At 48.8% G+C, this 23,557-nt stretch overlaps 9 protein-coding genes across 9 annotated transcripts in view; 6 read left to right on the top strand and 3 right to left on the bottom strand.

Moving 5' to 3' along the window:
* Positions 1-16: 16 nt before the first annotated feature.
* VFPPC_10340 (AAA family ATPase) lies at positions 17-2,288 on the top strand (the record flags this gene model as incomplete). Its single annotated transcript, XM_018288727.1, has 2 exons — positions 17-1,319; positions 1,372-2,288. The coding sequence occupies 2 exons, from the start codon at positions 17-19 to the stop codon at positions 2,286-2,288; spliced, it is 2,220 nt and encodes a 739-aa protein (XP_018136754.1).
* Positions 2,289-3,361: 1,073 nt separating this feature from the next.
* Positions 3,362-4,802, top strand: VFPPC_14761 (phosphoesterase superfamily protein; the record flags this gene model as incomplete). The annotated part of the gene is made up of 2 exons (XM_018292529.1): positions 3,362-3,925; positions 4,005-4,802. 2 exons carry the CDS (start codon positions 3,362-3,364, stop codon positions 4,800-4,802), a joined length of 1,362 nt encoding a protein of 453 aa, XP_018136755.1.
* Positions 4,803-5,103: 301 nt separating this feature from the next.
* On the bottom strand, positions 5,104-6,853 carry VFPPC_18263 (hypothetical protein; the record flags this gene model as incomplete). Its single annotated transcript, XM_022429905.1, has 5 exons — positions 5,104-5,228; positions 5,326-6,041; positions 6,093-6,214; positions 6,283-6,545; positions 6,628-6,853. The coding sequence occupies 5 exons, from the start codon at positions 6,851-6,853 to the stop codon at positions 5,104-5,106; spliced, it is 1,452 nt and encodes a 483-aa protein (XP_022285087.1).
* Positions 6,854-6,982: 129 nt separating this feature from the next.
* Positions 6,983-7,159, top strand: VFPPC_18262 (hypothetical protein; the record flags this gene model as incomplete). Its single annotated transcript, XM_022429904.1, has 1 exon — positions 6,983-7,159. One exon carries the CDS (start codon positions 6,983-6,985, stop codon positions 7,157-7,159), a length of 177 nt encoding a protein of 58 aa, XP_022285086.1.
* A 1,178-nt stretch (positions 7,160-8,337) lies between these two features.
* Positions 8,338-10,152, top strand: VFPPC_10341 (dicarboxylic amino acid permease; the record flags this gene model as incomplete). Its single annotated transcript, XM_018288728.1, has 3 exons — positions 8,338-8,525; positions 8,596-9,653; positions 9,713-10,152. 3 exons carry the CDS (start codon positions 8,338-8,340, stop codon positions 10,150-10,152), a joined length of 1,686 nt encoding a protein of 561 aa, XP_018136756.1.
* A 771-nt stretch (positions 10,153-10,923) lies between these two features.
* Positions 10,924-12,284, top strand: VFPPC_10342 (pyridoxal phosphate-dependent transferase, major domain-containing protein; the record flags this gene model as incomplete). Its single annotated transcript, XM_018288729.1, has 3 exons — positions 10,924-11,058; positions 11,121-11,162; positions 11,244-12,284. The coding sequence occupies 3 exons, from the start codon at positions 10,924-10,926 to the stop codon at positions 12,282-12,284; spliced, it is 1,218 nt and encodes a 405-aa protein (XP_018136757.1).
* Positions 12,285-15,143: 2,859 nt separating this feature from the next.
* Positions 15,144-21,993, top strand: VFPPC_10343 (polyketide synthase; the record flags this gene model as incomplete). The annotated part of the gene is made up of 5 exons (XM_018288730.1): positions 15,144-15,454; positions 15,526-15,823; positions 15,885-19,331; positions 19,394-20,092; positions 20,233-21,993. The coding sequence occupies 5 exons, from the start codon at positions 15,144-15,146 to the stop codon at positions 21,991-21,993; spliced, it is 6,516 nt and encodes a 2,171-aa protein (XP_018136758.1).
* Positions 21,994-22,527: 534 nt separating this feature from the next.
* On the bottom strand, positions 22,528-22,860 carry VFPPC_10344 (hypothetical protein; the record flags this gene model as incomplete). The annotated part of the gene is made up of 1 exon (XM_018288731.1): positions 22,528-22,860. One exon carries the CDS (start codon positions 22,858-22,860, stop codon positions 22,528-22,530), a length of 333 nt encoding a protein of 110 aa, XP_018136759.1.
* A 655-nt stretch (positions 22,861-23,515) lies between these two features.
* The window catches only part of VFPPC_10345 (hypothetical protein), a gene marked incomplete at both ends in the record, with an annotated part of 507 nt that continues 465 nt past the window's right edge, over positions 23,516-23,557 (bottom strand). Inside the window, one exon of the mRNA XM_018288732.1 lies at positions 23,516-23,557. This exon is cut by the window's right edge and continues 465 nt beyond it. Coding sequence (XP_018136760.1) covers positions 23,516-23,557 — 42 coding nt within the window.

Here is a 23,557-nt window from a genome sequence, read left to right as displayed (position 1 = left end):
TGGAGAGTCAGCCATCATGGGTGTTCTAGACAGGATTCGGGGGGATAAGGTGGACAAGGTCCTTGCCCTTCATTCCAAGTCTGGCAGCGGTTATGATTCCCAGGCACCACCTTCATTAGACCCGTGTTTCGGCCTAAATGCGTCCATCAAGACTCTCTATGAGGGTCCGAGATCTGTGCCCGGTACTTATGTCTGGGTGAACAAACCGCCAAGGCAACTATCCACCTCGGCGGCACGGGAATACGACGGCGTTGCGATCAGAGTCTTCAAAGTGAAGGATAAGGAGAAGCCGTGTATCGGAGGGATATGGCCCTTGAAGTATTGGTCTATCGAAGTACAGAATCCCACACTTGTCGAAGAATTGAAGCCGATTCTGAGGAACAAGATGGGGTCTCGGCTTGACACAGAATACAAACTAACCTTCTCGGAACCCTTCCAAGACTTGTGGTTCTGTCAAGAAGAGATCGCGAACCTGGCAACAACCGCGAAGAACGCAACGGTACTCAAGCCGTATCTGCAGCTGCTCTTGAACATCATGGATGAAATGTTTGGCGAACTCAGATTCACTCACAAGAAGTTTCAGCAAACCGGCTTGGTGGACTTTAAGAGCGCGTGGACCCTTTTCCCTCCCGGATGTGCCATCTACAGCTATGGACTCAACTCCGAAATGCTGTGCAAGGTCCAAAGCGTTACTTACAAGACTATCAAGCAGGTCGAGGCCCTGGTCGCCACAGCTAAAATCCTTTCCTTCAACGGCTCAGAGTTCGTTTGGCAGACCATCAGCATGGGCATACCCTATTTTAAAGACGGGAAGCCAATTTCTGAGATGCAGTTCTACCCGCTCAAGTTTCACCCCCAAAAGGACGCCTTGTTCCAGCGTCTGATCTCAAGAGGAAAGAGAGCTTTGGATCTTCAGAGTCTAGAGTACTGTCAGTACGATGGCATCGCTCTCGAATCCGAGGGTGGAGACTGTGATATAAAGAAGCACAATGTTGCTGGCCGTATACTAATCGATGTTGTTGGTTATCACAAATATCACTCCACCAAGGGGTTACGAGAGTACAAGGACCCAAGCATTGAGCGCGCAAAGGCCGCACGACGAAACGCTATTGCCATGGGGGATGACGTGACCCTAGCAGTCCATAACTTCGCTGACGCACAAGAAGCGACACCTGCCGAGCAGCCCACTGGACTTAAAAGGCGTCGTCTTACGGATGCCGAGATTCTGGAGAATAAGAACTTCATGCTTGAGAAGCCGGAGGACCTGGCATACATGTCGGGTCTGATTGGGGGATATGCATTGAAGAACAAGCTCTGGAGTGAGTCTTACGAAGTCCCATATGTTGAGCACAGAGAGCTAATTGGCAATAGTGAACTTCTATATTGAGGACATTGAGCCTATGGTGTGGAATGACAAGGCATACGAACACTTGGTATATGATGCTCAACAAAAAGACCTGGTTCTTTCGTTTGTTGAGAGTCATGGACGTAATGCCGCGTTTGATAGCTCTAGCTCTACCTCTGGGACGAGCATCACCGCATCGCCGCCAGTTGTGGACGACGTCATTGTCGGAAAGGGTCAAGGTCTCATCGTTCTTCTGTCTGGTCCTCCCGGCACGGGCAAGACGTTGACGGCAGAAGCTGTCGCAGACCACACCCATCGTCCACTCTTCCATCTACAAGCAGAAGATTTGGGCATCAGTGCCGTATCGCTAGGCGAGAACCTCAAACGGGTATTCGAAATGGCAACCGACTGGAACGCCGTCATACTTCTAGACGAAGCAGACGTGTTCATGACGTCCAGAAATCCAGGTGATATTGTTCGCAACGAACTTGTCAGTATTTTCCTCCGAGAGCTAGAGTATTTCCAAGGCATCATCTTCTTGACGACGAATCTCTACGAGACCATTGACACTGCCTTCCGAAGCCGGGTCAGCCTCCACTTACTCTTCCCGGCTCTTAGCAAGGAAGCCAGGGAGAAGGTATGGCGTCGATTCTTGGACCGCATTCCGGAAGCTGAGCGTGTCAAGAGTCTTCCTGAAAGTGAAGCGACTGGAGACGAGTCTGTTGAAGTCCCAGACAAGTTCATTGATGACAAGGACATACAAGAATTGAGCTTGTGGGAGCTGAATGGTCGAGAAATCTTCAATGCTGTCCGGATGGCAAGAAGTTGGTGCAACCACAAGGGGTATATCATAACACTGGAGAGGATGGAAAGTGGTATCAAGGTCACGAACCCTCAAGCTGGGAAGAGTGGTTCGGACGACTATGGCGATTTGTATGAGTGAGGAGTTTGGGACCTACCCTGTCGAGAGTGAGAGATACCATGCGAGGGAGCGCAAGTTCGTGACGATTTGGATTGTCCGGGTTACTCATGTGTCTTCGGGGGATACGTCGGTGAGATACACATCGTCGAGCGTGAGTAGGTGTCTTGGCTCAGTATTTGGTTAGTTTCGAGGTTTTGCCAAGCAAGGAGGCGGTAAGAATACAATCGCCTCACCCTAAGTCGTAGCAGAAATGCAGAGTTATAAGTCTATGAATATCTGTAGGGCTTCATGTCCTCTGCATAACCCATTAAGCTTATTCGGTGCCATCCACGCACCGCACTCGAATTAGTATCGAGCAACGGGTTGGCTAAGATGGCTGCATACGGCGCAACTCTTCAACTGAAGTGCCGAGAAAATGTAGATCCCCTGACCAGCAGGGTCCATACGCAAGGTGACATCGGGTATTTCGGCACCGTGGTGTATCAGGGTTCAGCTAAAAGGCGCATTATCCCTGATGATTACCCGCTGCTCTTCTTCCAATTCTCCGTGAACAGAAACAGACAGTAAGAGACTATCCAGACATTCAAGATCACGTAACAATTGCATCTTTACGGCCGGGGGTAAAGCCATCGCAGCGATACAATTCGGGGTATAAGAGGCGTATAACAACCCGTACGACTGGAGTATAAGTCATGCGTTACAAGGCAGTCAGATCCCTGCATACTGACTGCATGTTATGGTCAAGTGAGAGGGGATGCAACAAATCAGAGCTTTGACAATGTTTCTTACCAGATCAAGCCACCGAGCAACGCGGGGGGACTTTTTTGCCATGTCACTGCAATGCAGGACGCTACTCTCATTGTAGCTAGTTGAACGTTTATAATGTCCGTTCTTGGCGGGAAGTATGGAAGGCATGCTCAGTTTGCGCAATATCGTTGGCCGTCTATAAAAAATTGTGCTTCTGGATGCGTGGTGACTTCTCAAGTATAATAAGAGAGGCTGTCGTGACTAGTAGATAAGAAAGTGTATCAGACAGAACTGCCCGCAAAACGCCAAAGGTACTCAATGTTGCTTTCCATCGTCCTGTCTTCATAATGCACCGGAATATTCTCCTTGTTTTGGCCGTGGCGACGGCGACGGTGGCGTCCCCGAACGTTGGGGTGTCGTACCGTTCAGGATCCTCGGCCTCCATCATGAATCTAAGAAACAAGATAAAGACGGTGGTTATCATGGTTATGGAGAACCGCTCGTTTGACAACTTGATGGGAGGCCAGACCATCCCCGGATTGGATAACCCCATCCAGACAGGACCATACTGCAATCCCCTCAATATCAGTCTGCCTGACCAGGGCTCGGGTTGTGCCGAAGCCTGTGACTATGACTCTATTATCAACGACCCAAACCACTCCCTTTCCGGAAACAACCTTCAATTCTACGGATCGTTTACTCCTGATAACGAGGCGATTGAGGCTGGCAAGCTACACCCTAACATGAAGGGCTTCCTGACAGAGCAGCGCCGCCTCTACAGTGGAAAGGAGAAAGAAGAGGTACTGAAGAGGGAAGTGCTCAATTATTATACTGAGAAGCAGATCCCGGTTATCACTAGCTTAAGTCGGAATTATGTTGTTTTCAACAACTGGCATTCTGACATCCCTGGCGTGCGTATCCCTGTCCTTTCCTGCCCTCAAGTCTTTCTAAGAAGCTGGGAAAGTTCACAATGATTAACATCAGCAATAGCCCACAAACCCCAACCGCGTGGCTCTGTGTTCTGGCACTTCCGCTGGCAAGGGTAAAAACGACTTTGGCTACAACACCATGGAACAAAAGTCCATCTTCCAGCAGGCAACTGAATTGGGCCGGGAGTGGAAAGACTACCTGGTTGATACGTCGATACAAGACGCCCGATGGTTTAAGTGGACGTATGACAGCAATAACACGAACCGGATCGTCTTCATGGACAGCTTCTACAAGGACGCTGCCAGCGGTAAACTCCCAGACTTGGCCTACATCAACCCCTCGTGCTGTGGCTTGGGCACAAACTCAATGCATCCAGAAGGGCGCGTTTCAGACGGCGAGCAACTAATCAAGGATGTCTACGAGGCGCTGCGCGCAAGTCCGCAGTGGAACGAGATTATGTGGATAATCACGTTTGACGAAACGGGCGGTTTTCACGACCACGTCCACCCTCCTCAAGCTACGCGGCCGGATAATCTGACCTACACGGAGACTACGCCTACCGGTCAAGACTACACATTCAAGTTCAATCGTCTGGGTGGTCGTATGCCAACCTGGCTTGTGTCTCCGTGGGTGTCAGCCTCGGTTGAGCAGAAGGGTCGCAACTCGGATGGCGATGCTGTCTCATACCATGCGACCTCAATTCTGCGTACACTGGGCTATCTTTGGGATTTTGCACCTTATAACCCCCGTGTTGAGAAGGCACCGTCTTTTGATCATCTTATTGGCACGCACTTGCGCAAAAATGCACCATTGAGGATGCCCAAAGTTGTCAACTCTACTACACAGACGGGACAGTAGTTTATTGGACAACACAGAGTAGCCTACACATGCGAAAAAGGACTCCGGGTAAGGGGGAATTGATAAGCCGCGGTGATCTTGCATTCTTTCATGGAGTATATAGTTTCAACGGTTGAAGGCTGGGTCAACGGGCCGCTTGACAGCTTGCAATATTCTGCGCCGTGTTGTCCAGCATAGGTTAGCTGGGACGGGTTCAACAGCGAATGTGCGTTGCTGTGCCTGTTCTTTGATGGTACATATTGTATCTACATAACATATTCTTATCAAAGCCGCGTTAGTTTTATGGAAATTCAAGCGAAACCTATCCCATCGTCTCGCCGGAATATTCTCTTAAAGCGCAGATTGCGTTTCTCTCAATCAGTATGGGGCTGGAAACACGGCGGCAAGTGTGTGGATTGGATTGCGGGGGATGCGTTCTTAGACGGGCTTCGTCAGCATGAACACGTTAAATGGCAGAGATGTGTTCAATGCAAAGTTGCATCTTGACGGGCTCAAGTACTGAAGTTTCATTTGTCAAACTTACAGCCGCTCTCGTCCCTTTGACTGCGGAGCCACATGTCTGCGCATGTAGCCATACACGCATCGAGTAACGCTGGCATGCTTTGAAGTAGATCGGTTACCTCTATCCAACTTCTAGTCTGGCTTTTGACACATACTTGCCGAGCCTCATGCAGAAATTTGGCCTGAGTAGGACCAACAGCCGCAGAGATGCCAATGATTAAGACCCAGACCATCTCAGCGGGGAACCTTCTGGAGTGATGAGCCAGATCCATACTGCTCAACAACGCTCTCAAGCGGGACAGAAGGGTATCTCGAATTGTACCACCCACTGGTGTCTGTCGCAAGTTTGTGTAGATATGTAGGAGCGCCGCCTGGAGCAGTAAGTGCCCGATTTCGACTTTGTCGTCATTTTCAGCAATAACATGGTCACCATAGAGGGATAATGCTATGCTGTACTCTATTTCATGTACCCTATCGGGATAAGAAGCATCCCATGGTAGCAGCCCATCACCTACCGAGTTAAGAAAAGTTGCGAGTTGGTGAAGAGAGATCAACACGTGACTGACAATAATATGATGCTTCTGGGTTGTGATGGTTGCCAATTCTGGATTGGTCACGAGGTGATATTTATCTTGTACAGGGGCGGGAGTAAAATGCCATAGTTCAAACGAATTTTCAGGTAGAGTAGGTGAAAAATGAGGGACGGTCTCCAAGTTCAAGCTGGTAAGTAAATCTGACCTTTCTCAAGTGTCAGAATCGAAGACCATTTGTACGACCGCTTGAACTCACCACTGGACCATGCGGCGGAGGATGCCTTGCATTCCTAGTTTCGGCAAACCACCCCTAATTTGTACCATCCGTTTCAGACCGCCCATATGGATGTAGGCAGTCGAAGCTTCACCATTCAGATTCTACGAGGGGGTCAGTATTCAGGGTAAGGAAAAAGCATTGTCCCATCGTATGCCCCGTACGCACATACCTCTATATTTGCAAGGCATGCTACTGTCGCAATTGTTGAGTCATCAATCATGTAAGGTGATTCCCTTGTGCTGTGACTGACAGCAGATTCGGACTGCAATAGATATTTCGTAGCTTCACAGTCAAATCCATTTGACGACTGTGAAAAGCGACGAGCAGCATAATAGAGATGCATGAACAACCAGGCCGGATCCTTGCTGCAAATTCTTTTGTAGATGCCACTAGGATCTGCATGAACTGAAGTTCGTAGGGGTGATGATGCATCTGGAAGATCATGGATGAGCGTCCTGTTGACCGAAATGTCGAGGAACACCGGAGAGGATCACAGCTCACAGTAAGAACTTACTTTGTCGCAGCAAAACAAGTGAACGCTGATTCATATTTATGAGGAGACTTGAAAAGGGGTCAATCTCGCCATCTAACCACGTCCGGATGTCAGAAGATGTCGAGTGATATGCAGACGTTGACTGTTGTTCTCTGGTAGCTATGTTTTGCCTTGCCGGGGTTTTGGTTCTTGAACTAATTGCTGTCCAAAGGTCTAACCAAGTCGTTTCGGTTGGAGAAATGTCCATGTAAGGAAAATTGCCAAAGATGGGAAATCTTCAGCAGAACATGAGTCTGGGAACCACTTGTCCTCGACACGTAGCTGAGAATCCTCTTCTTTCGGGCTCGATGACTTCTGCTGACGTCGGTATCTCCGCATGACATGGGATCTGACAAGCTTGTTTGTTGCTTGTATATCTAAGTCGACTTGGCCGCTGAGGCCGATGAACGTAAAATTATCTCCCTGCATTGTTAGGCGCAGACTCACATTAGGGAGTCATATCAACATTCCTACGATGACCCGAAATACCACCCAGCTTTGGAACTTGAATTAACGGTAAGCCTGAGGCACCAATACACAGTTGAAGCTGTCTGGTGATCTGGCTGTACGTGGAAGGCGCGTCCTGCCAGCGACCAGTTATTCTCATGACTCGGATCCTCACGCCATCCTCAACTCTTCAATGCCGGACGCTTTCTTGTAGCGGGCTACCGCACATGGGATTTTATCCGATGACCCGCCTTCCGAGCGCCGCGGATTGGATTGAACGAGCTCGTGTTGTCGTAACAGCAGTCTGGAGCGGCCGAGGATGAAGCAGGGCCATGCCCAGTCTGTTGGATGTTGGAAGCCGTTGAACGCACGGACACGAACTCCGGATTGCGGTGTTGTGGTGCTCAGCCGTTGAATCAGCCACCGAAACGCCACCGTAATTATCCAATTGATATTTGATGAAATGTCAAGCAGCCAAGATGAGTGATGCCGACACTCGGCGTGGGTAATAATAAGTTGTAAGCTCCGCGCTGCATTAATAAAAGTAAGGTTAAAAAGCGGCCCTCTTAACGTTGGCCTAGTCCACATGGAATCCCCGCACCTGACGCCGTTCAAATCCAGCATTATCCAAATTGGGAATGTGGGCTAAACCCAATTTGTCAGGATAGACTTGACTGTCAAGGAGATATCCGGCCGGCTGTCGGACGGTCGATATAGGCCAAGCGTATTTGGAGCCAAAGGAGCAAACTGTCTGGCGCTTTTCCCTCATCGTTTGTGCGGAGTGATACGTTTAGCAACTTCCTAACATAGATGGTGCCATCTCTTGTTGGTGTATTTATTTCAGTACACCATGAAAAATGCGCAGGGATTGTGCAGTTAGCTACCAGTAGTCTTGGTCTACGTTCTTCGTCGTACAAAGTTGGGAGTGGACTCATTTGTTGCTAGCTAAGTAGATCCAACAAGTTGGGGTTGAACAGATGCGGGTCGGATCAAATTGGTTGGATGAAAATAAACGACTTACACCAACCACGATCCTCGCAACCTTCTTATTTCAATAATACATGTACATACCACAAGAATGCGGGGGACATGGCCACATGGGCCACCTTGACGATATCGAATGTGGGTATAAATGCTCGTCAGTCATGCCTCATCGTTGATCCTTCTCAGCAGTCTCTTCCATTCTGCCAAAAAAAGGTTCCTCCTGATTCTGAGAAACATCTTTGAGACAGACAAAATACGAACATGCCCGACACTAAGATCGGCACTCAGCCGAGTGCCACTCAGCACGAGGACATTGACATCGAACTGACAGAAAAAAATGCCAGTCTTGAAGACACGTCGGGGCATATGCTCCAAAAGAGACTGGAAACTCGCCACATGACCATGATTGCTCTTGGTGGCGCGATGGGAACGGGTTTACTCATTGGAACGTAAGAATACTCGCCAACACTTCACCATATCTTTAATGATCCAACACGGAGGCTAACTGAACTGATACAGAGGCTCTGCCCTAGCTTCGTCAGGCCCTGCCGGAGTACTTATAGACTACATAATTGTAGGCTGCATTGTTTTTGTCATCATGACCGCTCTGGGCGAGATGGTCTCCTACATGCCCTTGACGCAAGGATTCGGCGGCTACGCCACGCGCTTCGTCGACCCGGCACTTGGCTTCGCAACAGGCTACACGTATTGCTTCAAATACATGATTGGTACGGCTAATCAGCTGTCCGCATTTGCTCTGGTAATGAAGTATTGGGTTGGCAACAGCGTCAACCCAGCCGTCTTCATCACTGTTGCCCTCGTTGGGATCATTCTTATCAACATCGTCAACGTACGGACATTCGGCGAAGTGGAGTTTTGGCTATCGATACTCAAAGTGCTTACCATGGTAGGCATTATCCTCCTACTTTTCATTCTTGCCGTCGGTGGTGGTCCGTCTGGTGATCGACCAGGCTTTCGATACTGGCGCGATCCCGGCCCATTCGCGGAGTTCAAGGCAAAAGGAGACGCTGGCCGCTTTCTGGGGGTCTGGTCTGCCATGGTAACTGCCGTTTATGCATTCACAGGCACTGAGCTTGTGGCCGTTACGGCTGGCGAGTCCAAGAATCCCCGCCTGAGCATGCCACGAGCTGTTCGCTTGAGCTTTTATCGCATCTTTTTCTTCTACGTTCTGTCTGTCTTCTTCCTTGGCATGGTGATCCCCTACAATTCCAAGGCGCTTGCATTCGCGATTAAGGCTGAAAAATCTGCCGCCGCCTCGCCTTTCGTTGTAGCTGTCAAGCTCGCTGGCGTCAGGGGTCTTGACCATGTCATCAACGGGTGCATAGTTCTCTTCGTTCTTTCGGCAGCCAACTCGGACCTTTACATCTCTTCTCGAGGACTATACGGTATTGCAGTAGATAAAAAAGGTCCTAAATTTCTTGCTCGCACAACTCGAAACGGGGTGCCTTGGGTGTCTGTCATAGTTTGCATACTGGCATGTGGCCTGGCATACATGTCCGTTGCACAGAGCGGTGCCAAAGTCTTCGGCTACCTTACAAGCTGCGTAACTGTTTTCGGTAAGATCAGTCAATACTTCCTCTGAGCCCCCCACATGTACCGTCACTTACTTCTATAGGTCTTTTGGTTTGGATGTCTATTTTGCTATGCCACATCGGGTTCCGTCGGGCTCAGTCTGTTCAAGGAGTCGATCCTGCCTATGTTGCTTACAGAGCGCCGTTTGGCATAATGGGATCATACATTGCCCTGGCATTCCTTACAGTCCTTATAATCACCAAAGGAGCTGAACTCTTTGTTGGTGATGAGTTTGACTATAAGAAATTTATCCTGGGCTACATTGGCCTCCCGATTTACTTGGCTATGTACTTGGGTTACAAGTTCGTCACCAAGACTTCATACGTGAGAGCAGCGGATGCTGATCTTATCACCGGTGTCCCCGCGATTACTGTCGCAGAGGAAAAGGCTAGATATGATGCTCGCCAGAAAGAGCGGGAGGAGGCCAGACCTCATGGCAGTTGGGGCCGCAAGTTGTATGCGCTTGTTTCGTGGTTGTTCTAAAGCCTACGAGTGCCGCAAGAAGATACTTTTGCCATGAGAGGACATGGTGGGCATTGCTGTGCAACGTGCAGTTGGATCTAAATGTATTTACAAGTCTGTCTTGATAGACGTGATAACGGATCACCGAGAGTCTTTACTGGTGGCCGCCCTAAAGGGATACCAGACCGCTGCTATGTAGAGACTTCGCAGATTGCTTTAGCTCCTAGAACATCTAGAACATAGCAGTAGCCCGTATATAATGTTAGTTTCTGTTGACATCTTACCCAGATGATCATCCTTTGTTCATTCATATCATTTCGGAGTCGATCCCTGAGCAAACGGCGTTAGTTCTCAAGTCCTTAACATGGTAGGGTGATCATGGATTATTTGCCCCTAAATACCGGCGCTTTGAGTCCGCGCTACCATTGATGTGTGGCTGGCACTCGTAACAGCTATTTGCCAAGCGATATTGGATACATCCAAATTCCGTTGATGTCTCTCTCCATACGTAATCGCCAATGCCCCAGGTGGAGAATATAGCTCGTATAGATACGGAACACGGCTCCCCATGCCCGCTTGCGGAGAACCCTGTGCCTGAGCATTATCCATTTCTGGATGAGAGCATTTTCCCTTTGCAGAAGTATTGACGCCACAGATGTGTTACGGGTTGTAGAAAACTTCAAATGGAAGAGAAGGGCGTGTGATCTGGTGACCAAATAAAGTCTTTGAGGCTGGCTACTCCTACATCTTGGCTCTCTTGCCAGATGTACCGTTTAAAAAGTATCTTTCAAAATGAACGAATCAATCTCCCACCGAGGACGTGAGCTGATTCGTGCTCTCGATTTACCGTGGCGATGGGCTCCAAGAGGGACCTATTCACCTGACGAGAACCCAGACGGGCTAGTAACCTTTGCTACTGCTGAGAATGTAAGCTGTTCCGGGGCTCAAACAAGTCTATCTGGAAACATACTGATTGATCTTGGTGTTAGCCTCTCGTTCACCAGGAACTGGAGGACTTTAATCGTGACAGGGTGAGTCTGCATTCGGAACAAGGTTTTGTTGTCGGATTGTATTGTAGATTTGGCCGCACTGACATCTACATCTACTCTCAGGTTTCAATACCCCAAGCTGCATTCACCTACAAGTACAGTACGGCTGGCGGAGTGGAACTGCCCGTGCTTCTAGCCCAGCATCTAAATGAGCATTTTAAGCCTTCTCGACCGTTAGATGGCAGCGAAATCCGAATCACTGGCGCGGCAACTGCCATGCACGAAATCTTAGGCTGGGCTGTAGGAGATCCCGGCGATGCTATCATGACTTCCAAGCCCGTCTATGGCCGGCTGGAACTCGATTTCGGAAACAAAGCTGGTCTGAAAATGGTTTACGCCGACATGACCTGGCAGGATGCCTTTGATCCGGGAGTTGTCGATGCCTTTGAGAAAACATTGGCTGCCTCTCGCGTCGGTGGAGTAAACATACGAGCCCTTCTCATCGTCAATCCCAACAATCCAGTCGGACGTTGCTACCCAAGGCAAACGCTTACGGAGATTATGAAGTTTTGTCAAAGGCACCAAATCCATTTGATCAGCGACGAAGTCTATGCATCATCAGTGTTCAGGGACGAACTTCCACCCTTCACTTCTGTGTTATCGATCGCGCCGGGAATCATTGATGATCAACTACTGCATGTGACCTACGGCTTTAGCAAAGACCTTGGGGCGGCTGGATTGCGTATCGGTTGTGTTGTCACGCGAAATCCTTTCATATTAAAGGTAGTCCAGATGACAACTCGCTTTCACAACCCTTCGGGTGCTTCTGTAGCCATTGTGAGCGCAATGTTGGAAGACCGAGACTGGTACAACGCATTCCTGGCTAGCTCTCGGTTCAAGATAGCAGTGGCCTACGAATTTATGACAACAGGGTTACTGAACCTGGGTATAGACTTTGTGCCGGCTAATGCTGGTTTCTTTGTATATGTTGACTTGTCTCCATACCTGGTTCAAGGTACCGTAGACCCTGAGTTTGACCTCTCCCAGAGACTTTTGGACGGGGGCGTCTTCTTACATCCGAAGGAGGAGCACGGTGAGGTGGGTTGGTATAGAATGGTCTATACTCAGGAGCCAAGGATTGTGGCTGAAGGATTACGACGGTAGGTGTCATCCTTTGTTTATTGGAACATGTATTAACCCGGAAGGTAGCATGAAATTGGTTCTATGCAGGATGGAACGTGAGAGAGTGCAGTACCAAAAGTTTAATATAAGTATGGGACGCACAGAATTGCATCATGGTCCATGCACAGAATCACTCGATGGCGAAAAACTCATGACAGCATCTGCATGTAGAACCACATCTGCAAGCATACACACAATGTAGGAATATACACGACTTTTTTGGCTTCAATGTGATGGGCAACTCTTCATCTTCGCCATTCACGACGTCCATTCCCATTGCTACGTGTATTTCGGTTCCAAGGCATCATGGCTCCTTAGGAGCTATAGCCGCGAGCGTAGAAAGGTCTGGTCAGATAGGCTACGGTCATGGCTCTGAAGGGGGAACCCTCTGGGTGAAATAGGATTACGTGACGCTGACTGTAGGCTTCCGGGAGTCTGACCTGTCATTAGACCCCTCCGGCAGCCGCTACGCCAAGGTGAAGGTCGGTTCTCGTGGGCAGGGGCCCTTGGCCATTCAGGCCGTCCGTGAGTATTCACCCTCATCCGGTGGAAGTGAACTACTTGGATATTCTTCTCCGATATGACGACACTAGACCTCACGTATTTACCATTCTCGGACGGGTAAATCTTGCGAAGTCGCGATTCGCTGGGTCGAGACGGCCAAGTCCGCCAGTTCCTAGGGTCTCATTTAGAGCCTCATCTATGCGATTGTGTAATGATACCACCCAGCACAAAACGCTGTGCTAGAAGTCGGAAAACTCAAAGACGCAGATTTGCGGCGAAGGGTTGGTCAGCAAGGAATACTAACTCTCGCACTTCCCGACCCCCCTGCCTGGCGATGGTGTTTTTCTTGAAGTCGTGCTTTCGTTGGTGTTGGTCTCCAAGCTGTATGGGATGCCATGAATTGTACTGCGGCAAGGCAATTGCATTGTAAAATATTGTCTCCAGCCATATGTATCGTATATGCTACGGTATGAGTTCTAAGGTAGCGTTATAGGACGGTCACAGCAAGTGATGCCAAGAAAACTCGTAATATCAGAGTCGTACGGAATCTGGGCGGATGAAGCTGTTTCCGATAAATCGTCAGATATCTTCCGTTTTGCCAAGCTCAAACGGAATGATGATATAATAATTACCCAAGCAATCAACCTTGGCTCAATGACGGGCAAGCGTTGCTATCTTTGGATCCGCGGTGGTAGCCTGTTCAATCCCTCGTTGCTTACCAACCTAGCCAAACTGCCCAATCGGGACCAGTTGACTGAAGTCGCCGAAGTTGTGGAGCTTCAACCGGCATTGAGAAGCCGACGACTGATTTTCTTGGGACTTTACTGTGTGTTTGGCTGACGAGGGCATGTTGTAAGAGTTGGTTCAGGGAAACTACATCAGCGGCTTGCGATCTAACGGTTGCAGTTGGCTTGGCTTTCCTTAGAATGAGACATTACATTTGGTAATATGCAGTAAGAGCTTACCATCATCATAACTAAATGAGTGTGCCTAACATGGAAGGTGAAGCGACAAAGCACAGATGAAATTCCGGCCCGATTCAGCTGCCGCCACACAGTAGTGACACCCGGACAACGTTTGGATGACAACCAGGGATGGAAAGAACGGCTGTTGTCCAGGGAGGCATAGAGGAGACCAATTACACCGAATGAGAATTCCACGCTCTTTTTGCCCTTTTCTGTCATCTCCGGTTTGCACTTGTAGCACAAGGCAGCATGCATGTGAAAATTGGGCAACCAAAGTTCAGTCTTATATGACGAGAACTTGGCAGCCAAAAGGATCAGCCACTGTGGGGGCCAACAGTATGGGAGGCTTTGGGAAATATCTCTGTGTGAATATGATACTTTGGACATCGGAAAACGAACTTCATGAGTGGCCGACCCAGTTGCCTAAAGACTATCGCCCCTCGGTAGTGTCCCGAAGTTGAGCGTCCGGCGGACGGATTCCGATTCGTTAGCTCAAGGTTTGATTCTTAAATGACTTGGTACGTTATTTACACTAATTATCTTGTTAGTCAGTCAAGAAAGGGTCCGCGCATGTGGCACCACATTTGGTGTTGTTGCTTCTGGGGTCAAAAAGTTCCCGCCAAGCTCTGAATCCTCCTCACAAGAAACAGATTCATCCATACGCCTCGAGGAGGCTGTTACTTTTATGCGAAGCATTGAAACGAAAGAGCTTTGCTTTTATTGAAGAAAAAAAACGACCTATATCCCGCATGAAGAAGGTTTACATGTAAATTTACCAAATCTCGAATGCTTTGGGAGTGATAATCATGAAGCTTCCTTGCTTTTTTTCGGATCTGTGCGTTAGCCTTGACTCAGATGTAAGACACTACAGGTATGCGAAAGCCCATACGTATACAATACGGCTGAAAGAGTTATTGTCATTAAACGAACCAACGACGTCCGTGACCTGCAAATTATCATTTGCAGGCAGCGTCGAACACGAGTATTGTAGAACCGAAAGTGAGTCCTCGGATCCACCTTTGCAAAGGCTACGCGATTATGGGCATGCGAGTATGTACTTCGTACCGTCCCGGAAGAAATGCCACGCGATCAAAAGAGATAATTGCTCAGGGGCTGTTCGGAGCGCGAGCTTAATCGCGAGGATAACATCAAGATGGAGATCTCCATAGCCCTGGCAGTGAGGGTCCGTCATTTTGATTCACCTCGGGTGGAGAAGAGGCGATATTATGTCGATGAAAATGTTTCATATGTATATAATCGCTGGGGCACCTGCTCCGGGACTTTCCTCCAGTTACCCAATATGTGAGAAACTTGGTCGATGATGCATTCCGGTCCAGTTAAGTGGATAAAAGACTGGACTGCAAAAGGAAAGATGAGTCCCTCGATAGAGGTCGGGCAGGGAGAGCTGCAGCTTATCGCGTTTGGCGATCTAGCAGGCTCAGAGTGCCTGGAACCTCTGCAAAGGCTGCTGCATTTGAAACAAAATGCCGAGCTTGAAGACTTCTTTTTGAAGGTTACCTTTCGTCTTCGGCAATACCTGGGAACACTCCAGTCTTCACATAGAGAGCTTGTCCCCAGATTCACAACACTACTTGACCTCGTGTCAAGTTGGGAAGGGGCTCCAGGTCAACCAGCTTTGCACCTCTTCTTGCTAAGTGTATTACAATGTGGCCAGTTCATTCAGTAAGTATCACCATCATGAACAAACCATGTCAATGATGTTCACTTGGGGCACAACTAACTTGTATTTACAGTTATTACGGCGGAAATGGAGGAAGGGCGTACCCGTCGGCGGCTGATGCCTGCATACTGGGCAACTGTGCAGGGAAATTTGCAGCTGCGGCTGCTAGCTGTTCCCGTTCAATATCACAATTTATTTCGCTGGCAGTAGAAGCTACCTTGACTGCCTTCAGAACTGGCCTGAGATCACAGCTGGTTGGAGAAATTCTATATGGAAGGCAAGGTGATTCAAAGATATGGTCTGTCTTGGTTTCGCCAATGGCCGACGCTTCCATAGAAGAGTTGTTGGACTTGTTTAAGGATTCTACCAAGGTTTGTTCAGTCTTGTAGTCGCATCAATCATAGCATGTGATTGTGTCTAACGTTCCCATAGACAGCAAGGAGTCATGAAAGACTATGGATCGGCGCCAAAGCTCCAGCTGGAGTCACGGCACTGAGCGGCAAACCATCTTCCCTATCAGATTTTGTCAACGCCAACAAAAAGAGTTTGAGAGCCAAGACGCTGAAAGTTTCTTCACCATATCATGCACCTCATTTATTCAGTGCCATTGATGTTGATGAGATTATGGAAGGGGTTTCAGTAGACATGTTGGTCGCAACAGCACCACGTATCACGATGTTGCCGCCTTCAACGTCAGACACGAACAATGACTTCATTGGACGCCTTCAAGAAGCAGTTCATGGCGTATTGAGAGAGCAGCTGGACCTAGGTTTGATGATTGAATCCTGCGGTAGGCATCTCGCCCAAACAGGGCATCATAGATGCCGACTGATAACGATCGCATATGACACCACGTCCGCCCTCTGCACAACATTGTCCAATAGTTTTGGAATTCAGGTGGAAGTTGAGGACGCATCAAGACTTTTTTCTTCTGTGCCTTCGCTTGCTGGCCGGTGTGAGAAATCGAAGATCGCTATCATCGGGTATTCCGGACGATTCCCGTCGGCAGAGTCCAATGAAGCATATTGGGAGCTTCTCCGCGCTGGTCGCGATGTACATCAGGAGATTCCAAGTGATCGCTTCAATTGGCGCACACATTACGATGAGAGCGGTAAGCAACGCAACACAAGTCGAATCAAGCACGGGTGCTTCATAGATTCCCCTGGCCAGTTTGATGCTCGCTTCTTCGGCATGTCGCCCCGGGAAGCTGAGAATACAGATCCAGCACAACGATTAGCTATCTTGACAACATACGAAGCAATGGAGATGGCAGGCTTTGTCCGAAACAGGACTCCTAGTACGCAAGAAGATAGAGTTGGAGTTTTCTTCGGGGCGACCAGTGATGGTTGGCGGGATATCAACGCAGCGCAAGATGTTGGTACCTACTTTGTTCCAGGTGGAAACAGAGCATTCGCAACCGGGAGAATCAGCTATTTCTTCCGGTTGACAGGACCAAGTCTGGTGGTTGATACTGCGTGCTCTTCCAGTCTTTCTGCTATCCAAATAGCCTGCAGCTATTTATGGAGCGGGCAATGTGACACAGCAGTCGCTGGTGGAACGAATATATTAACCAACCCAAACCAATTTGCCGGGCTAGACAGAGGTCACTTCCTTTCAACAACTGGAAATTGCAATGCATTTGATGACGGAGCAGATGGATACTGCAGGGCTGATGGTGTTGGTAGCGTGATATTGAAACGACTCGAGGACGCAGAAGCAGACAATGATCCAATCCTGGGAGTAATTGTTGGCACGAATACCAACCACTGTGGACATACTGACAGCATCACTCGACCGAATGAGAAAGACCAGGCCAAACTCTTTCAGCAAATACTTCGACGAGCAAACTACAATCCTCTGGATGTCAGCGTAATAGAGATGCATGGAACAGGGACCCAGGCAGGCGACGCTGCAGAAATGAGCTCTGTCCTGTCAGCCTTCGTGCCTGGGCGAGAACGAACTGAAACTCACCCAGCTCGGCCGCTATACATTGGCTCAGCCAAGGCAAATGTCGGGCATTCTGAATCTGCTTCTGGCGTCATATCACTGATCAAGCTACTTCTCATGCTCAAGCATAACGAGATACCACCACATTGCGGTATTAAAACGAAACTCAACAGAAATTATCCATTGGACTTGACGGAACGCGGTATACGTATCGCATCTGAACCTACGTCCTGGACTAGAGGCCCAAGGAGTCTGAAGAGAATAGCGTTCCTTAACAATTTCAGTGCTGCTGGTGGAAACACGGCATTACTACTGGAGGAAGGACCAAGAAAGCCCGAGGCGCTCCATGACAGTAGGTACAGTTGTGGTTATCTTGTTGCCATCACAGCGAAATCGCCGAAATCCCTACTTGGAAACGCCCGGTCGCTTGCAGCATGGGTACAGAGAAACCCAGAAACAGCTCTCTCCGACCTCTCCTATACAACCACAGCAAGACGAATGCACCATAATTACCGAATGATGCTATCTGTCGAAAACATGCCCTCTTTGCTTGACCGCCTGAAATCTCTTGTCACTCAGGAGCCTGCAGCTCTCAGTCCCATTCCGAGTCCGAGCAAGAAACCGTCCGTTATATTTACCTTCACTGGCCAAGGAAGCTTATACATTGGTATGGGAAAAGAGCTTTTTGGAGCTTATTCTTCGTTTTGCGACGACATTCTCCGTCTTGAGCAGCTCGCTCAGAGCTACGGGTTCCCGCAGTTTGTTGGTCTCATTGATGGATCAGTGGACGATGATATCCACAGCATCAGTGCCGTTACATCTCACCTGGCGCTTCTGTGTGTCCAAATTGCACTTGTGAAGCTCCTTGACAGATGGGGAATCAAACCCAGTGCGGTAGTTGGCCACAGCCTTGGCGAGTATGCTGCCCTATACGCCGCGAAGGTGATCAGTGCTGGCGATGCCGTATATTTGGTGGGAAAGCGGGCCTTGTTGCTAGAAAAGCATTGCCAACGAAACACACACGGAATGCTTATCGTCAAAGGGTGTCGGATAGCTACTGAGGAACTGCTGAAATCTTCTGGTCAGAGCTTTGAGCTGGCTTGTGCAAACCATCCTACTGTACATGTAGTGGCAGGGCCCATGGAGGACATGCCTGACGTGATGACTGTGGCTGATAAGAAGGGCATCAAAACGGTCAAGCTGGACATTCCATTTGCCTTCCATTCAAGTCAAGTTGATCCAATGTTGCCAGAGTTCACGAATGCGGCAAGACAAGCAGGCATCACCTTCGATGCTCCCGCGATACCTGTCATTTCGCCACTATTAGGATCAGTTGTCCCAAAGGATGAGGAGAATGTCTTCAACATATCGTATCTTGTTCAAGCCAGTCGACACTTCTTGGACTTCACCACAGCACTAACAAAGGCACGGAAGTACTACCCGACGGGGACTACAATCTGGCTTGAGGTGGGAGCCCATCCACTCTGTGGTACCATGATCAAGCAGACGCTCGGAGCCGAAGAGGCAGTCCTTACTACGTTGCGAGAGAATGTCAGTGGATACAGGACCATGATGAGGTCCATCGAGTCGCTATACCTGGCGGGCATGGACATTGACTGGAACGAGTATCAGCGTGAGCTTCCTGGCGAGAAAAAGGTTCTCGAGCTTCCTCACTACTCGTGGGATCTCAAGAACTACTGGATCGATTACAGAAATGACTTTTGTGTCAACCTCGCTGCGGGTGGAGAGAAGCCAGAGAGTAGGGACGAGATTGCGATGCACAAGTACATATCCTCAGTCGCCCAAAGGGTGATCGAAGAGGTTCATGAGCAGGATACCTCGTCAATGACGGTGGAGTCTGACATTTTCCACGCCGAGCTGTTGCCGATCTTACGTGGTCATGTCGTAAATGGTGCATGTTTGTGCTCTTCTGTACGTTTCTAGCTTGTATGTCTGCACGGATGCTTAGGTTACTAACACGTCTCACATTTTAGTCACTCTATGCAGAAATTGCCTTTACTTTGGGGGACTACTTACTGCGCATACGAAAGCTTTCCTCAGACAACACACGCCTGGAGCTATACGATCTAAACATTGACCAACCACTTATTGCGAAGAACGGAGTAACCTCTCACCTGTTCAGAATCAATGTGAAGGCTGATTGGACTGCCAACTCGCTCGATTTTGTAATTTTCAGCGTTATCGACTCTGGCACGCACACGATCCCCCATGCCAAATTGAGCGTTCGAGTAGTCTCGAATCAAAGATGGCTTTCGGATTGGAACCGCAATGCCTACCTCGTCAAGTCAAGGATCAAGTCGTTAGAGTCAGGGGATACTAGCCAGAAATTGCGGCGACGTATGGCGTACAAACTTTTCGCTACACTGGTCGATTACAGCGACGAGTTCAAGGGCATGTCCGAGGTGCTTCTAGACAGCGACGATCTAGAAGCGGTGTCAACTGTGCAGTTCCAAGTTGATCAGGAACGAGGAGGGTTGGGTGTCGATGCCAGATGGATTGATAGCTTGGCTCAGGTTTCCGGTTTCATTATGAACGCCAATGATTCCATGAACAACAAAGACCAAGTATTCATCAACCATGGCTGGGAGAAGCTGCGGTTCGCCGAGAATTTTAGTGCCTCGAAATCATATCGAGCGTATTGTAGAATGCAGCTTGTCGAAAAGACAACATTTGTTGGAGACATATTTGTTTTGGATGGGGATCGCATAATATGCCTTTTTGAGGGAATAAAGGCAAGTCAACACACGATTGCGAACCTTTCATTGAATTGGCACACATGGACGACGTTGGGCTAACAATTCGTGTACAATAGTTTGTTGGAATGCGGCGTCAGGTTCTCCAGCATCTTTTGTCTTCGAAAGATGATGAATTGAGATCCAATCTAAGGAAAAGCACACCAATGAAATTCGTCTCGGAAGCTCCTCCCCGCGTCCCTCACATTCAACAGAATGGCTCTGAGGTTAGGAGCAGCCTTGATGAGATTGCGAGACCTAAAGGGACTTACAGTAGTCACATCTTGGACATCATTTCGCAAGAAACTGGCTTAGCGATGAAAGATTTACAGCTCGAATCAAGTCTCGTTGACTTGGGGATTGACTCTCTGTTATCTCTGACCATCTCATCTCGCATTCGGAGCGAGCTTGATTTGGATATTTCTTCGACAACACTAATGGAGTGCAGCAACATTAGTGAGGTGCGACGATTAATTTGCCACGACGATGCCTCTACGTCTTCATCCGCAACGGATTCCGACAATCGCCTCAACACTGGGATGGCCCAACCAGCGGAAAGCTTCGTTTCGTCCTCAACCGAGACGGATGATTCCGACATATCAGAATCCGATCAGATTCGACGACACCTGTGGGACATTGTCGCGGAGGAAACCGCTACGGCAGTGTACGATCTCTTGCCATCTACTTCTGTGGCAGGCATGGGTATTGACTCTCTTCTGTCCATATCAATCAGGGCTCGCTTGTCAGAAAAGTTCAATGTTTACATATCGAGCTTCTCCATCATGAATTGCGAGACTCTTCTCGATCTGGAACTTCTGCTGCACGAGAGTCTAGGCGTTGAAAGAGCCTCTTGGCCTCGAGGCTCCTTAAACCACAACTCCACCATTCACACTGCAGATGACACCATCATCTACCATCCGGAACTTGTACCTGCTCTGACATCCTGCCCGTCCGTGACGACGGAGGCCCCTCAAGCTACATCTGTATGTCTGAGTGGCCCATCGAGCACGGCCAAACTGATCATGATTCTTTTCCCGGACGGGTCGGGATCTGCCGCCTCGTATGCCAATCTCCCGTCGAAGCTTCCAGGGGGGGTGGTGTTGTACGGTCTGAATTGTCCCTGGCGCAAATGCGGTCTCGACTTGATTCGCTCCAAGGTCACTGTCCCTCAAATGGTGGCCAGGCAAGTCGTCGAAGTTCGCCGCATCCTCCAAAATCACCGATCGCAAGGTTGGACGAACTGTGAGAAGGGTATTCCCAACTTGGTACTGGGCGGTTGGTCGGCAGGAGGTGTGCTCGCCTTTGAAGCTATTCGGCAACTTGCTGATGAAGGAATTTTCGTTCAGAAACTTCTATTACTAGATTCTCCAAACCCAATTGGACTGCGGCCACCTTCACAAAAGATGTCTCGCTTCATAGAAGCCTTGGGCAGATTCGGAGGGCGTTCTGGGAAAGCGCCAGACTGGTTGCTCGAGCACTTTGATGGCATGGCTGCAGTCCTGAACACATACTCACCATCACCGCTTCCAGCCGACCTTGTGTTGGATGCTTTACAAGTGTATGCACGAAAAGGTGCCTGGTATGCGTATCCTGATCCGGAGATGGAACTCCAGGCCGATCATCATAGCGAGATCAATTGGCTGCTTCGCGATCGTACGGATTTCACTGGCGATGGTTGGAAAAAGTTGGTAGGATCGGAAAGGTTTTCTGTCAAAGTGATGGATGATGTTGACCACTTCACACTTTTAGGAAGTGGCAAAGAAGCAGCCAAGCTGGGACCATTGCTTGCTGACTTCTTAGCGCGGGAGAGTAACCCAGCCGTGGCTGGATCATTATATTGAGGTTAACCACGGTAATTCTGGCTATTTTTCTTTTTGCTTGACAGTTTTCTTTTTGGGACCATTTTAGTAGGAAATAATCATTCATGGTGGGGATGAGCAGGCGCGTTGAGATGGTTTTGTTTTAAGCATGGCAGGGAAAACTCTCATGGAACAACGGCGGGGGCTGGCCCAAGATGGAAAGAGTTAATGGGAGATATACAAAAACTATAGATAATACCCAGCGAAGTGATTTCTATAAACTTGCCCTTTCTAGGTTCCCCTATGTTGTGTTTCGAGCTTCGAATGTAAGTGGTCTCTACATGTTAAACCAGGTTCTATCCATGTCCAAACAAAACCATTTTGTTCTCCCTGGTATCGTGCATTGCTCAAATTTTGGTAATAAAGCAAAGTGAGTGGCATGCTGTTGACACCATTTTAGCAAATGACCAGGCGTCTAAGCCATGCACAAATGTGGCTAGCAGTTGACTTTCGAAGACTTTACACTAACCTTCAGGTAAGCACCAGGCGAGGCTCCAAACCTGACTACCGGAGTTTCTAGTTCCAACGACCACTTGCGTGTTGCTCATTCTGCTCGTACTGAGAAAGGGCCTTTCCGACAACGCCGTTAATCGTGTTGATAGCGCCCTGGGCCTGTGCAGCAGCCTTGTTCAACTTGGTGAGAGAGTCGCCAAAGTGCAACTGGCCCGAAACCCCCCTCACTGATCCGTCGCCGGTGACTTGCTGAATCTGCTGGACGAAGGCACGGAGACCATTTACTCTATGCTGAACTGCTTTTATCTCGGCAAAGTTGATGCTCGCGCGGTCCTCGATGGGGGCGGCGAGCGCGGTACTGGCGAGAACAGCGGCGAGAAAATTGGTAAGATGCATTTTCGAGAATTGAGGAATGATAAGAAACTGTAAAATGAAGAATGGATTTCACGTCTGTTCAGAGGGCCACGAAGGGCTCTTATATTTTTCTTGTTACACTGTGTATTTGGACCTGGAATCTGCGTTGACCAGGGTCTCGGTTCTTGAAGTTATGCTTACATGGGTAATTCATCGTGTCATACTTTAGTTTGCTCAGCCCTACACCAAGCGTGATCAGCTACGGGGGCCGGGTTATGTTGTGATCCACGGGAAATTACCACTTCCATGTCTGTTACAAGGATGTTGTGAATGAAGAACGCGAAAGGGCCAAGTTTAGAGCAGTAAAAACAATATTGTTCCGCTCGACACCATGATGAAGATCGCATGAAATACATACTGCAGAAATTGACACACATGCCAAGTTGCTAACGCAATGACCCATCTGCTGAGGCCGAGAGCTGACTGCCGTAGTTTCTCGCGAAATGTCTCCGCAGCACAACAACGTTGGCACTTGAGTTGTAATGAGAATTTTTCGTACTTTATTCGAGCATAGTATATACATTATTTGCGATCTAAACGTTTGCCCAAATCCTCCCTGATATACACTTCATTAAACTCTCGGAGATAAGGACTCTCTCCCATTTTCTTAAAAAATTCCAACAGCTCGGCATCGGGACTATCCGTGAGATGCACAATGCGCCACACATTCTCCGGCTCG

The sequence above is a fragment of the Pochonia chlamydosporia genome, assembly GCF_001653235.2.
Source record: "Pochonia chlamydosporia 170 chromosome Unknown PCv3seq00010, whole genome shotgun sequence".
NCBI classification, from domain to species: domain Eukaryota; kingdom Fungi; phylum Ascomycota; class Sordariomycetes; order Hypocreales; family Clavicipitaceae; genus Pochonia; species Pochonia chlamydosporia.
This window is presented reverse-complemented; position numbering and strand designations above follow the sequence as displayed.